This window comes from Vulpes vulpes, chromosome 2 (genome assembly GCF_048418805.1).
Source record: "Vulpes vulpes isolate BD-2025 chromosome 2, VulVul3, whole genome shotgun sequence".
Classification (NCBI taxonomy): domain Eukaryota; kingdom Metazoa; phylum Chordata; class Mammalia; order Carnivora; family Canidae; genus Vulpes; species Vulpes vulpes.
The window spans coordinates 134,472,252-134,486,242 of record NC_132781.1 but is presented as its reverse complement, the minus strand read 5'-3'; the positions used below and the strand labels follow the sequence as shown (position 1 = coordinate 134,486,242).

Below are 13,991 nucleotides of genomic sequence, written 5' to 3'. Positions count from 1 at the left end.
AATCTCAATTTCAACTTCAATATCCATCTCTAAATTCCTGGTGTTATCATATTTCATATTCAGTCAACTAATACAGGTCATAACTAAAACACAAATTCCACTTAACTTTACCAAATAAGAGAGTTGTTTTATGAAGAAGGTCAACTAAATATGATGGGTAAATAGAATATAGCTGATCAAACGGGAAACTGTTCAAACACCAAAACTAATAACATTCTAGTTAACCTTGAAACATTTCTATCAAATGTTTGATGATTATAATTTGAGGGTATGTATTAGGATTTTTTGATTTATATTTTGATTTGATGAAAATAATTTAAAACAGTAATCACAATACATTCATAAAAGTTACACAAAGACCGAATTTCCATAATGACTATAATCATCACAACAAACCACTGATTTCTAACTATTTGGTCTGCTTGTTAGATCTAATTATACTCTCTGGTTATTTATTACATATCAATACACAGATATTCAAAAATAGTAGGGCAGACAACTCAATTTGGCTTATAGGATTAACTTGCAGCAGTTGAGCTCCACCTACAGGCAAAAAAATAATTCTTTACCATCAACTTTAAAATAGATTTTCCAAAAGACCAGCTCCAAATAATCCCAAACTCACAATTAACCTTGAGTGCACATTAGAATAACCTGGGGTACTTTCTTAAACTTAAGGTCCCATACCACAAATTCTGATGGACTTAGTCTGAGGTGGGGCCTGTTCTCAGGTGATCTAAATGTACAGAAAAGATTGAAAGGCACTGATTTAAGTCTTTAGCAGCACATATTCTAAAAAAACAAAAACAAAAACAAAAAACAAAAACAAAAAAAACATCAGAAATACTCAAATACCATATTTTATTTCTGATGAAATTGAGTCCCACTATACCTACTGTTTTATGTTTTTCAAAGATTAAAACTAAATTCAGTTGATATAAATGTCTTATCACTATTAGGCTGCAAAAACTATCTGAGGTGACACTGATGTTTTAAATCCGCTTTTATATTATTCTCTACCCCAGAATTAATCAAGGGAGTATGTCCGTGGTGGGGAGTAGAGTTCTTAAACCTGGAGGCACATTAGTATATCTGGGGAGATTTTACAAAGTATTGTTACCCTAAACTATTATCTGTTCTTAGAAGTTAGAAAAGCAGTGAGGGGAGAAGTAACCAGAATGGGGCAAGAAAGAGAGAGTCCGGGTTTCACTTCAGACCAAATGATTCAGAATCTATGGCAGTGGGGCCTAGCCATCAGTATTTTTTTGAACATTTCCCTAGTGAATCTAATGGGCAGTTAGGATGAAAAACCATTTCATGTATACATCACATAATGTATCACAAATATATTCATTCACTTATTAATCCACTCATTACACAAACTTTAAGAACCATCTGCTTATTAGACTAGACTCAGAGGATATAAAGATAAAAGGGACACGGGGCACCTGGTGGCTCAATTGGTTAAGTGTCTGCCTTTGGCTCAGCGTCCTGGGATCAGCTCAGTGTCCTAGGATCGAGCACCATTTCAGGGCTCCCTGCTTAGGAAAAGATTCTACTCTGTGTAAATTTGTTGAAAATCATTTTGTTAAATACCATCCCCAGCTTACATGTGAAGTACACAACAACCTTGCTTGTAGATTTAACATCCAAAGTGATAAACAGCTTTAACAGGGTCTAGTTGTTTCTTTACCAATAGAAGCAATACCACAAATTTTCAGTAAAATTATACTCCTTGCCTAAAGGGCTGGTAGGCTAATCCACTGCTTGAATCAGAAAATGACTGAAGGATAATGGACTACTTCTAGCACATGCAGATGAAAAGGCTGGATATTTGAATGGACATCCTATCTGGCTGACAGCTATGCCCTTATAATTCAACTTAGACTGAGTAGTAATATTCCTTTAAATTTAACTATCTTTTTTTATCCCATTATAATTTTTTAAGATTCTTAGAGATTTTTCTGGTTTTTCAACGTAAAATTAACTTGAGACTTGAACTAGAGTTAAGCTTTTATGCCAAAAGCACTAATAATTTTGGAATTTTTTGCACTCAAGTGGTCATGACACAAGCATGAAAATTTCTAGGTTGGAGTGAAAAATTATTTTCCCTTTGAAATTCTGTACTTTCTACTCTATCCTGTTCTCCTCATTTTTTTTTTTTTATTTCTGATTGTAGGCAGGAGAGGTAGGATGAAGGAGGGAGAAAGAATATGAATACTAAAAATCTGGGGAAAGAGTTAAAAATCTAGTTAAAAATAGATGTTTTGGGGGACACCTGGGTGTCTCAGTTGGCTAAGCATCCTAACTCTTGATTTTGGCACAGGTCATGATCTCAGGGTCCTGGGATGGAGACTCGAGTTAGGCTCTCAGCTCAGCAGGGAGTCTGCTTGGGATACTCATTCTCCCTCTCTATGCCTCTTCCCCAACTCATGTGCATATGTTCTCTCTCTCATATAAATAAATAAATCTTAAAAAAAAAATAGGTGTTTTGGTGTTTTCACCATTTATTAGGGCAAATTTTACCAAATAAGCTTTAGTTGTTTTGTTTTGTTTTAAACAAAGGCAGACTGCCATATGCAGCACCTCATTTGGATGCATCTGGAGTCTTGGAAGCTTGACTACTCTACACTCTCCTGCAAACAGACCTTGAAAGCTTGTTAGGTTCTAGCAGGGGAGTGCAGCTATTCGTATACCCTTGACTGAAGAATGGTCCTCCTCTATCGGGGAGGGTCATCCTCTTCGACTGAACGCGGAGCTTCAGGAGGGACACATATGGAGCGGTAAGGAAGGGGACACCCGCCTAGCCAACCAGATCAGCTGAATCAACCCTGGTGATCAATGGGGTGACAGATGTCAAGCCAGATAGCCCTCACATCTGCTCTATTTAGTTCTTAAAGAAAATTCAGGGCAGCCCGGGTGGCTCAGCAGTTTAGCGCCTCCTTCAGCCCAGGGCCTGATCCTGGAGGCCCGGGATTGAGTCCCACGTTGGGCTCCCTGCATGGAACCTGCTTTTCCCTCTGCCTGTGTGTGTGTGTGTGTGTGTGTGTGTCTGTCTGTCTGTCTGTCTCTCTTTCTCTCTCCGTGTCTTTCATGAATAAATAGATAAAATCTTTAAAAAAAAATTTAGCTCTGCTAAATTATAAGTTATACAGATTACAGGGTATATAAGTATTGGAAACTATTAAAATCAATAAGATAGTAAAATTGATGACTTAAGCACTTAAATATAACAACTATTTGTTTCATTTATTAAAAACTCAAAATGGGGATGCCTGTTGATCATCTGACTCTTGGGTTTCAGCTCAGGTCATAATCTCAGGGTTTTGAGATGGAGCCCTGCTACAGGCTCTATGCTCAGGTGGAGCTGTTTGAGATTCTCTCTCTCCTTCTCCCTCTGCTCCTGCTCCCCACCCCCGTTCATGTGTGCTTTCTCCTTCTAAAAATAAATAAACCTTTTTAAAAAACTTAAAACTGTATTTTTTGCCACATTATAAAGCTAATCTTTAAAAAATTCATAGTTCTTAAAAATCACAAAGTGCATGTCTTAAACCAGAGAGAGAAAATATTGAATGTATATGTGATCTGACTTAAAGTTACTGAGCTGATGTGATGTGTAGCACCAAATATTGTCAATAGTGGCCCAAAGTTAATCTACTATACTTAAGTATTATTTCTGAATATAAAAGTTTTTACCATCAGTGGAAACTTCTGGGAATTACTTTTCTGGTTACATAAAGGATAAAATTGGGGGACCAAAGCAATGACAACATGGAAATTTATTTTTTTTAAGTTTTTTCCTTTTAAGTTTTCTATATGAAGTTGAGAAACAGATGAAAAAATATTATTTACATGTAGTAATGTCTATTATTATCTCCAAATGTAGGTGATCCAAAGAAAATATATTTTTAAAGACTTCATTTATTTATTACAGAGAGAAAGAGAGTGCACACAGGAGCTGGGGAGGGGAAGGGCAGAGGGAGAGGGAGAAGCTGACTCCCTGCTGAGCAGGGAACCCAACAGTGGGCTCCATTCCAGGACTCCAAGATCATGACCTCAGCCGAAGTCAGACACTTAACTGAGCGACCCAGGTGCCCTGAAAACATTTTTTAAAGCAATATTATTTAAAATGTATACCATAAGGTTGTAATAATAAAATCATCAAGGAGAGTATTTCAGTTAAGTTAAATTTCAAGAGTCACAAACTCAACAACTCTTTATCACCAGACGTACACTTAAATTTCTTTTATGATACCACTGAGATTAGGAGAGGTATACAGTATAAATCAGACTTGAAAAGAGATTTAAGAATGTTTTCAGACCCCCCCACACACTTTCATAACCAGTTTTGACAAATTTTACCTAAATCTGAGGGCTTCTCTTTTCATTCTCTACATTACTGTTCATATTGGCATTAAACAAACATAGCATTCCACGTCTAACATATTGTTTACCCCACATATAAAAATTTATAGAGGCTTTTAAAAAAGAGATTAGAGAGAGATGAAGTAGAATTTGACTCATAGGACCAGTGCTATGAATACTTTAAAACTGGTCTGTTTGAGGCCTCCAAACAGGCTAACACACAAATAGTATACATACCAAACATTATGAAAATAGTGTTTAAAAAAATAAGTTGAATAGAAGACTCGATGCTAATTTGAAGTGAAGTATAAAAAACAAACTGATACCTAGAAGCACAGTAATTGACTCACCTGCGGCTAACTGATTTCTTCACTTCTCCCTCTCCAGCTGACTTAACATTTCCACTAGGGTCCTTTTTTAACTTTTTTGCAATTCTTTCCCTCATCAGATTCTTCTCATCACCATCAAGATATTCATCATGCTCTGCACCTTCACATTCTCCGTCCTGTAGAAATTGAAATGGAGTATTTGCCAGGCATCCCATTTCTCTTTACACTTCCAGAGACCCATTTCAGACTCTCCTTATTGCAGGCTAGGCCAGTTTTGCTTTTTGTTTTGTCTTGAATTAGTGAGGGCTTAAAGAATCTGTTCCAGGTGGGAATACTCCTGGGGTCTGCTCTAAGCCAATTATGTAAGTAGGGGATACCTGAGTAAGAGGTGTTTGCTTACTTCACCCAGAGTCCCTCTGTGCAGCACGAGCTGTGCTCCCTGTGTGTCACCCAGGATATTGTCTATCTACATTTCTATTCTTTCCCAGTGGGAAAAGTGGCTTCTGTAGGCAGTTTGCCAGCATACTGACCTGAACCAGAGATTACTTCACGTAGATGAGGACGAGGTGGAAAGCTGAGATTCCTATCTTCCCCGTCATACCAGTTACTCCTCTTCTCAGAATCGTTCAGTGAATCACCAACTCACTCACAACCCTCTACAATCGGTACCTCCCTGACATAGTCTCCTACAGCTCCAGGCCAGGAACATGAGCCAACTTTGGAGCTAGTGCTCAATCCATCTCTAAACACCCATATACCATATATTTGCATTGCTTGCTCTTTCATCTCCTTCAGGTCTTTTCTATCAGCTTTAATAGCCAATACCACTAATAAAGAAAGATCACCACAGTCTTGAAGGAGGATCCTCTGAATTGTGTATATAAAAGAATACTATGATAAATGGATATCCATGTAGCAACATTTAAACTTTTAACAAAAATAATTGATATCTGAATTTTGAGCATTCAAGTAGTGAGGGGGAGAAAAAAATTGGCTAGAAATTCATATACATATAAGATTTCAGTTTTGTAGGGAAATACACATCTACCCACATACTTGAAGGAAATATTCCAATCGAAATAAATGATTTACTTTCTCAAATTTTTAGACTTATTTCAGAATTTTAAATGTATGATTATAAAAGTAACATACACTACCTTTTAAAGAAAAAATAATCTTTTATAAACATTTTGAATTTTCTATTGTTCAAATATATTTATGCTAAAATACTTACATTAGCTGAATCTCCTACTGCATCACCTTTTTCACTACAAAAAGAGTGAAAACAAGTAAATTTTAGCTTCAAAGTGAAACTACTAAAATTATTGAAATTTTAGTATTATTCAGATTTAGAATATTTTGCTGGGATCAAAAGTTCAAGAACCTATTTCAACATAGCAATTTCAGAATGGCATTGTGGAATAAATAGAAACATTCTTCAAGAGAGTCATTTTTATAAATAGAATAAGAAGTATGCTCCATTAGCACATATATGAATTCACTAGAATTAACAGAAAAAAAGGAAACAACCAACGGTGCTTTTTTATGAACAAAGTACTGCAGTAAACAGTTTCTTCTGTTGGCTTGATGTAGTCTGGCTGAAAAAAACCAAATCCTTCAAATACAACGATATTAAGAAAAGATTTTTTTGAAATAGAATTTTTGAGAATAAGCTAAACTCAGAGCCATAGCATTTTAATCCCCCTTTGAGACACCGGCTCAATATTTCATGTGTAATTATATTTAACATCTTCACTTTGCAAGGAGAAGCAATACAGACAATTTTCTGTTAACTACTAAAATATGTAAGAAATAACTACTCAGTGAATTGGTCTCAAATGTAGTGACTCCTTCACAAAACCTTTCAACTCTGACTTGTTTACCCATCGTACCAACAGGCACAAAAATGCTTCAAAGAAAAAGTTAACAAAGCAACTTTGAATTAAACATTAAATTTTCAAAGCAAACTCCTATTCAAACTATCCCAAGATTTAAAAGTTTAGCAGTTAATTTTAAATTTAGTTAGGTCAACAGAAATAGATGAAAGGGCCAGAGTGCTTCCCTCCTTTAGGCTAGAAGCTCTGCTACCTCCATCACCAAAATGCTTTTGTTTTTTGTCTGAGTTTTAAAAAAATTGGACTTAAAAGAACTGACCAGGACGTCTGGGTGGCTTAGTCGTTAAGTATCCGACTCTTGATTTCTGCTCAGGTCATGCTCTCAGAGTTGTGAGATGGAGCCTCACACCAGGCTCTGCATGCAGTGGGGAGTCTGCTTGAGATTCTCTACCCTCTCCCTCTGCCCCTCTCCACCCCCACACGCTCTCTAATAAATAAATCTTTCAAAAAAAAAAAAAGAAAGAAAGAAAGAGAGAGAGAGAACTGATCACTTTGTTACAAAGGCAAGAAAATACCTGAGCCAGAAAATAATGTAGCATACTAACCTTCCAACAGCTGGAACAGAACTGAGATGGGGATCATCCTTAAGCAAGTCATGACTACTTTTGCTTTTCCCCTTCATGCTCTGGGAAAAAATGTAGGATATAATCAAAAGTGAGGAAGAAATAAATCTTTCAAAAGGATAAATAACACATTTACATTAAATCTAGTACTGGTAAAATATGGCTAGCAAAAGATACATGTTCCTGAAATTGTCAGTATAGAGCTTTATAAATAAGAAGCTAACTCTCACATTGATTGAAAACATTTTAAAAACACATTTTCTTCCAAAAAAAATCCTTTTCAAACACTGAATCTTCAGTATGATTTACATAAAATTAAACTAATTCTTTGACCCAGATAGTAAAACTTAGAAGAAAATATACAAGAGTAATTTGAAGTAAATGCACACCGCTTTTTTTTTTTTTTTTTTTAAGATTTTATTTATTCATTCATGAGAGAGAGAGAAAGAGAGGCAGAGACACAGGCAGAGGGAGAAGCAGGCTCCATGCAGGGAGCTCGATATGGGACTCGATCCCGGGACTCCAGGATCACGCCCTGGGCCAAAGGCAGGCGCCAAACCACTGAACCACTCAGGAATCCCAACACACAACTGTTTTTCAAACATACTGGCTATATTGCACAGAATTACCTGTATACATGTATTCTGTTTCTCTCAAAGCCCTATTACATTCTCTAACCTTTAGCACAGAACCAGAAAAGCTTAATAGTGTAAAATAAAAAGATTTTATAGGCCACTTAATCTGGTATCTCACCCAAAGCAGGAATCTCTTTGGACTCACTGCTAACTAGTCACCCAGTGTCTCAACACCTGAAGGGAGCTTATAACCTTAGACACATACAAAAATCACTCCTTTTTAAATGTCTTCTATTTTTGGACAGTTTTCTAATTGGAGAAAAAAAAATCTATGTGTAATTTCCAACCATCCAACCAATCCTAGTTCTATATTTTAGAACTAAAAACGAACTATTAACAATTTGTTACCATGTATACTAGAGTTTAGTTTAAATACAAAGAGATTGGTAGGTATAATGATGGCCCCCTAAAGATGTCCACCAACTCGTCCTCAAAACCTTTGTATATGTTACCTTGGCAAAAGGGATTTTGCAGGTAAATTAAGGATTCTGAGACGAGGACATTATCCTGGATTGTCAGGGTATATCCAATGTAATCACAAAATTCTTTACAAATGAAATAAGGAGGCAGGAGAGTCTGTTTCAGAATGATAAAGCTTAGAAAGACTCTATGGGGGATCCCTGGGTGGCTCAACGGTTTAGCCCCTGCCTTCGGCCCAGGGCATAATCCTGGAGTCCTGGGATCAAGTCCCACATCAGGCTCCCTGCATGGAGCCTGCTTCTCCCTCTGCCTCTCTCTCACACATCTCTGTGTTTCTCATGAATAAATAAATAAAATCTTAAAAAAAAAAAAAAGACTCTATGGGTTACTGTTGGCTTTGAAGATGGAGGAAAGGACTTTGAAGATGGAGGAAAGGGCCACAAGGAATGCAAATAGGCTCTAAAAGTTGGAAAAGTTAAGGGAAGAGATTCTCCCCAGAGCCTGCAGAAGGAAGGCAGCCCTACCAATACCCCAAAATGTAGCCTAGTGAAACCTGTTTTGGACTTCTGACCTCCAGAATTGTAATATATTAAATCTGTGTTGCTTTAAGCCACTAAATTTATGGTAATAAATTACAGTTACAGCAGAAATATGAGACGAATATAAGTATATTAACATCTTTTAAAATTAAATACAAACTAGAAAGATAAGTAAAGTTTAGTATAATTTAATGAGGCAAAACAGTTTATAGACTGTCCAACACTTCTTACAACCTCTGTGCAAAAGGCCTTTCAGCATTCTTCATGTCATGTCCACCCCCAGATCCCAACTTTTTGGGAAACTTTAATTTCTTGGAATAAATAAGAAGACAAAGTATTCTTACTTTTTATTCTCAAAAGTGGTGTATTTGTCTATCAATGTAACTTTCTAAGTGAGAAAAATCTTTCTTAAAGTGTAGGATTTGAGGTAAAAATGTTAGCATATCTTGCAGTGAGAGAAATCCTATGTGTATCACTGTCAGTGTGACACAGCTTAATCACTATTTTTAAATCTAGCTATTGAAATACTTTTATAATGGACCTAACATTTAACTTGCCTCATGAAAACTACTTGTCTGATTGTAAGTTTTCACTTGAAAAATATTTTCTGACATCTGTTTTTAAATTATACAAAGATTCAGTAGTAAACTGTAAACCAGCACAGACATTTGAATAAAACTATCATTTAAGAAAGCAAAATGAAGGAAGGCATCTTCCACAAAAGCTTTTTAAACATCTGAAGCCTCGGATCACATTTTTATGTAGTTTTTACTTCTCCAAAGTATGTCCAATTCCTCAAGCATTCTCCATGGGCAGTGGTTCTTGGCTTCATCACCATTCTCCTCACGATCCTCCCCCCTTCCTCTGAATGCATTTAGTTTGTCAGTTTCTCTCTTTCTCCTTCCTTCCTTCCTTCTTAAATGTGTTCTGAATTGAACAAAAGGCCGCAAATATGGTCGCCCAAAATGCAAATTCCTTATTCCAGAGATCCTACTCTAAATAATTCAACTAGGGCTTACGGGCTATTAAGTGTTATACCTATTCGGCTGATTGTGTTCAACTAAAGTACAGAATTTACATGTACTCCTACTACATTTTAACTTACTAGTTTAAAGAATCATGCACAGGTTGACAATGAAGCACTTTTTGGGCATAAATATTCAATAAGCTATAAATCCATCTAACTATACTATCTCCCAGATCACATTTCCTCACGTTGTCCACAAGAATACCATGAAAGACTCTGTCAGTGTGCTTTCTGGAACTCAAAATATGTGACTATGGCATCCTCCTATCATGCAATCCTATCAAAAAGGAAATGAAGTCAGTCTGGCAAGTCACTTAGCCAGAGTCTCAGTTTCCTCATCTATAAAGAAAGGAAGTTGGACTAGATCCCTTTGAGCTATAAAATTCTATTATTCTAAAAGATTTTTATCAGGTAGTAGAAAGATACTGAAAAAAATAATGAAGGAAAGCTAACCTATGTGGGAGAGGCACCTTGTCATGAATAAATGAGTGGGGTGAAGTAGTGTCTGTAATCCCATACTGATAATCCATAAACCAGAGGGGACTCTATCTTATTTCTCTTTTCACATAAAGTAAAGCCCCAATTCAGACTTTACCAATTATTAACTTGGGCTGTTAGACAGGTTCTGGAATAAAGCTTAACGCACGGTGGAGTCACTGAAAAAAGAAATTTGATAAGTAAATGAATAATGAAACAATTATTTTCAAGACCTCTAGAAATATTTAATTTCATGGAACCACTGAAACTGAAAATTGTTCTTAGTTGTCATAAAAGACACTTACTTGACTTTGGTTCTAATTATTACATACATTTAAAAATAGTAAGGCTAACTTTTAAAAAATATATCTATTGGTCATACTTTTCCAATATTAAGGTTAGTATTCCTTTTTCTTACCAAGGTTTCATTTTACCCCAAAGGTAAGATGTATTGGAGGGATTCTCAGTCTGAATAACCGTACAAAAGAAAAATAAATAAAATATACTTCCATTTTTATTCACTCTAGAATTTCTCATGCCCTCTAGAGAAATTTCCTTTCCTCTAAGCCAATAAACTTCAATGATTTCAGATTTTGATAATTCTTTAGCTCTCTGAGAATCAAATATAAATTATAACATAGAGTATGTTCCTATGTATGACATTTGACTTTCAAAAACATTTTCCGAGGTTGCATATTGTATAGAAGTAATGACTGACTATCCACATCCTTATTTCACAACTCTAAATAGTTCATGGTATTTTCACTGTTACAAAGAGGAAAGCTGAAGCTCAGAGAGACTAAATTATCCAAGGTCACAGAGTATCTGTGGAAAGTGAAGTGGCAATTTGAATGTATATGATTCCAAATCCATGCTATTTCAGCTTCAATCCACTGCCACTGAAAAATGACAGTTTACCATGAAAGAACTCAGCCTAGGACTCTACACACTTAATAAGGCAGAAAGAAAAGGAGATAAAGTTTGAGCAGTATACACTGAGAACATAGTCATATATTTTTTATGTAATAAAAAAAATGGATGTTTTTAAAAGGAAAATGTATCAAAAGAAAGGCAAAGGTTAGATTGGAAAAAGGAACAATTAAGAAAAGACATTTAGAAAAAACGGTATTTTAGGTATTGAAAATAAATATCACTTTGACATCCAGAATGGGATGGGACACTTCAGGCAGGGAAAAGAACACGAACAAAGACATACAGAAAGGAAAACACAAAACATATACATAGAACAGCATATAGTTTAGATCTGCTAACAGTGTTTCCTACATTTCCCTGATAAGAAGTCCAAGGAATTCATTAAAAAAACAGCTTCCCAGGCTCCTCCCTTGGAAATTCTAATTTCATAGGTCTGCAGAGGTATGGAAGAATGTAATTTTTATTTTATTTATTTATTTAAAAAAAGATTTTATTTATTTATTCATGAGAGATACAGAGAGAGAGAGAGAGAGAGAGAGAGACAGGCAGAGGGAGAAGCAGGCTCCATGCTGGGAGCCTGATATGGGACTTGAGCCCGGGACTTCAGGATTGCACCCTGGGCAGAAGGCAGATGCCAAACTGCTGAGTCACCCAGGAATCCCAGAATGTAATTTTTAATTTTTAAAACAGTGTTGGACCTGATTTTTCAGTGGTTTTTAGGTGGTTTAAGACGTAAACTAAAGGGCAGTTTGTAAAAGGAGAGGAAGGTCATGGTCCTATTTCTATCGTCAACAGAGAGTAACTGTGACATATTAATGAGGTTTCAGGAAGACTTTTCTGATGGTAATGAGTGGAAGGGAAAGAAGAGCAAGGAGATGGGAGACCAGTCTAGAGACTAGGGCTCAAAATGAAGGCCTCAGCAAGCGTAGTAGCAAAATAAATTAAAAGGGAAAAATAGATTTGAGAATGTCATGGATGAAAAATTGGTAGAACAAGGAACAAATTGGTTTTGCAGAGAAAGAGTAAGAAAAAAAGTCAGAATCTAAAATTCTTCTCTAGAGGATACTGATATCAGGGGATAGAAAAAAAAGTCACAAAATAAGGAGAAGTCTGAGAAACAAAGATAATAAATTAAGCCTTGGCCAGGACTTGGGTTACTAGTGAGATATTCAAATAGAGAGAGATGGTCAGTAGGCAGCTAGAGAAAAGAAAAGCAAGCTAGCTTAGAGATACAGACTTGAGAGTCAGGAACAAACATTTGATAATTTTATCATACAGCACAGAGTCAGATGAGAGAAATATGATGACACAATACTAAGCTTATACTATTCATGATAATGGATTGTAGGTTGCAATGTTTTTTGGCAAAAAAGGGAAGAATTTACTTAGTCTTTCCACTGTGAAATGTTTTTCAGGTTTGAGAGCAAACATAAAGGGCAAGCCAACACTATCTGCAGTGGTATCCTTGCACATTTCAACCTTGTAGCAAATTCACCATGGTCAGTGTCAGTTACACATTTTGTTTGATTGTTTTACTTTGAACAATAGTAAGCAGCAGAGGAAGATATGCTTCAGACATCTAACACATCCGATTGTTACAAATAGAAGAAATCCAAATTAATTTCCTAGTAAAGTTGATCTCAAAGTAATGGTGAACAAAACTTACTTTAGACTAGAAATTTAATTCAACAAAAAGACTGATAGAGAAAGTCTTTTCTCCTGCCCTTGTTCTCTCTTCAAGGCTGCTCAGCCTAATATCCAGGACCCTGTGTGAGTTAGGAAAGGGCAGGGGGCCAACTGAACTCAGTTGCCTTCCACCCCAGAATGCTGTGCTACCTGTACAATTTCCCATCAGTCTCCTAGACGGCTTGAGTTTGAAGCAGGCAGCTTCTGCAGCACTCAAAATCATATTAAAGACTTAAGTGGCTATAGAAATCTAAGTTCAAAATTCTGATTGCACCACTTCCTAATTGCATGATCTTGCACAAGTGACATAACCTTTCTGAGTACTGATTTCTTGTATGTGGTTGTTATAGAGATTACATAAAATGTTATAGAAATTACATAAAATAAATATTTAGCACAGGTAGCAGAGAAGAAAATAATTACAGTAGGGTATAACATATGCTTTGATGGTCATAGATATGTATATATAGATATATGGCCCCGGAAAGAAGTTAAACTTAGCCTGGGTGGGAGATGGGTAGGGGAGGGAGGTGGAAGTAGTTCGGAGTTGATAGTGGAGCTAAAGCCTGAAGAAAAAACAAATTAGCCAAATAAAGGAGAACATACTTCAAGCAAAGGGAAAAACAGCAGTCGGGGGGTGGGGGTGGGGTGGGGTTGTGAGTAAGGAAGGCATGGGTATGTAAGGAAACTTAGTAACTTTAGAAAACATCAGTGAAAGGGGCTCCTGGAAATTTCCAGATCTAATGTTTGTGGTTTTATTCATTTACAAATATATCCACAGGATCATGACGTATAATGTATCTTTCATTTTAATAAAGCAGAAATTTGAATCATGAATAATGCAAGACTATTGCACTGACCTAAAGAGGACAACTTCTGAGATATCAGAGTGGTAGAGTGATTGATAATGTTGACCAGGCCTAAGGAAAGGAGATTTTTATATAAAGATGAATTTAATTTTGACATCTAAAGAGATGTTTCATAAAGGAAATCAAGAATATGAGATAAAAGCCCAGAAATATTTGTCCATGTCCCCTAGAGTTCAGAATATTGGTATACAGGGGTAGTTGAATCCATGGTATCGAATATATCACTCTGGGATGATGAAGACAGCAATACAAA

At 36.1% G+C, this 13,991-nt stretch overlaps 1 protein-coding gene across 2 annotated transcripts in view; it reads right to left on the bottom strand.

Moving 5' to 3' along the window:
• CWC27 (CWC27 spliceosome associated cyclophilin) overlaps window positions 1-13,991 on the bottom strand; it is a 189,121-nt gene that overhangs the window by 151,755 nt on the left and 23,375 nt on the right. For both annotated transcript variants that reach the window (XM_026019333.2, XM_072750028.1), the window contains exons 8-10: window positions 7,135-7,214; window positions 5,929-5,962; window positions 4,716-4,870 (exon numbers count right to left, since the gene is read on the bottom strand). In XM_026019333.2, the coding sequence (XP_025875118.1) occupies window positions 4,716-4,870; window positions 5,929-5,962; window positions 7,135-7,214 (269 nt within the window). The remainder of the gene's footprint in view (window positions 1-4,715; window positions 4,871-5,928; window positions 5,963-7,134; window positions 7,215-13,991) is intronic.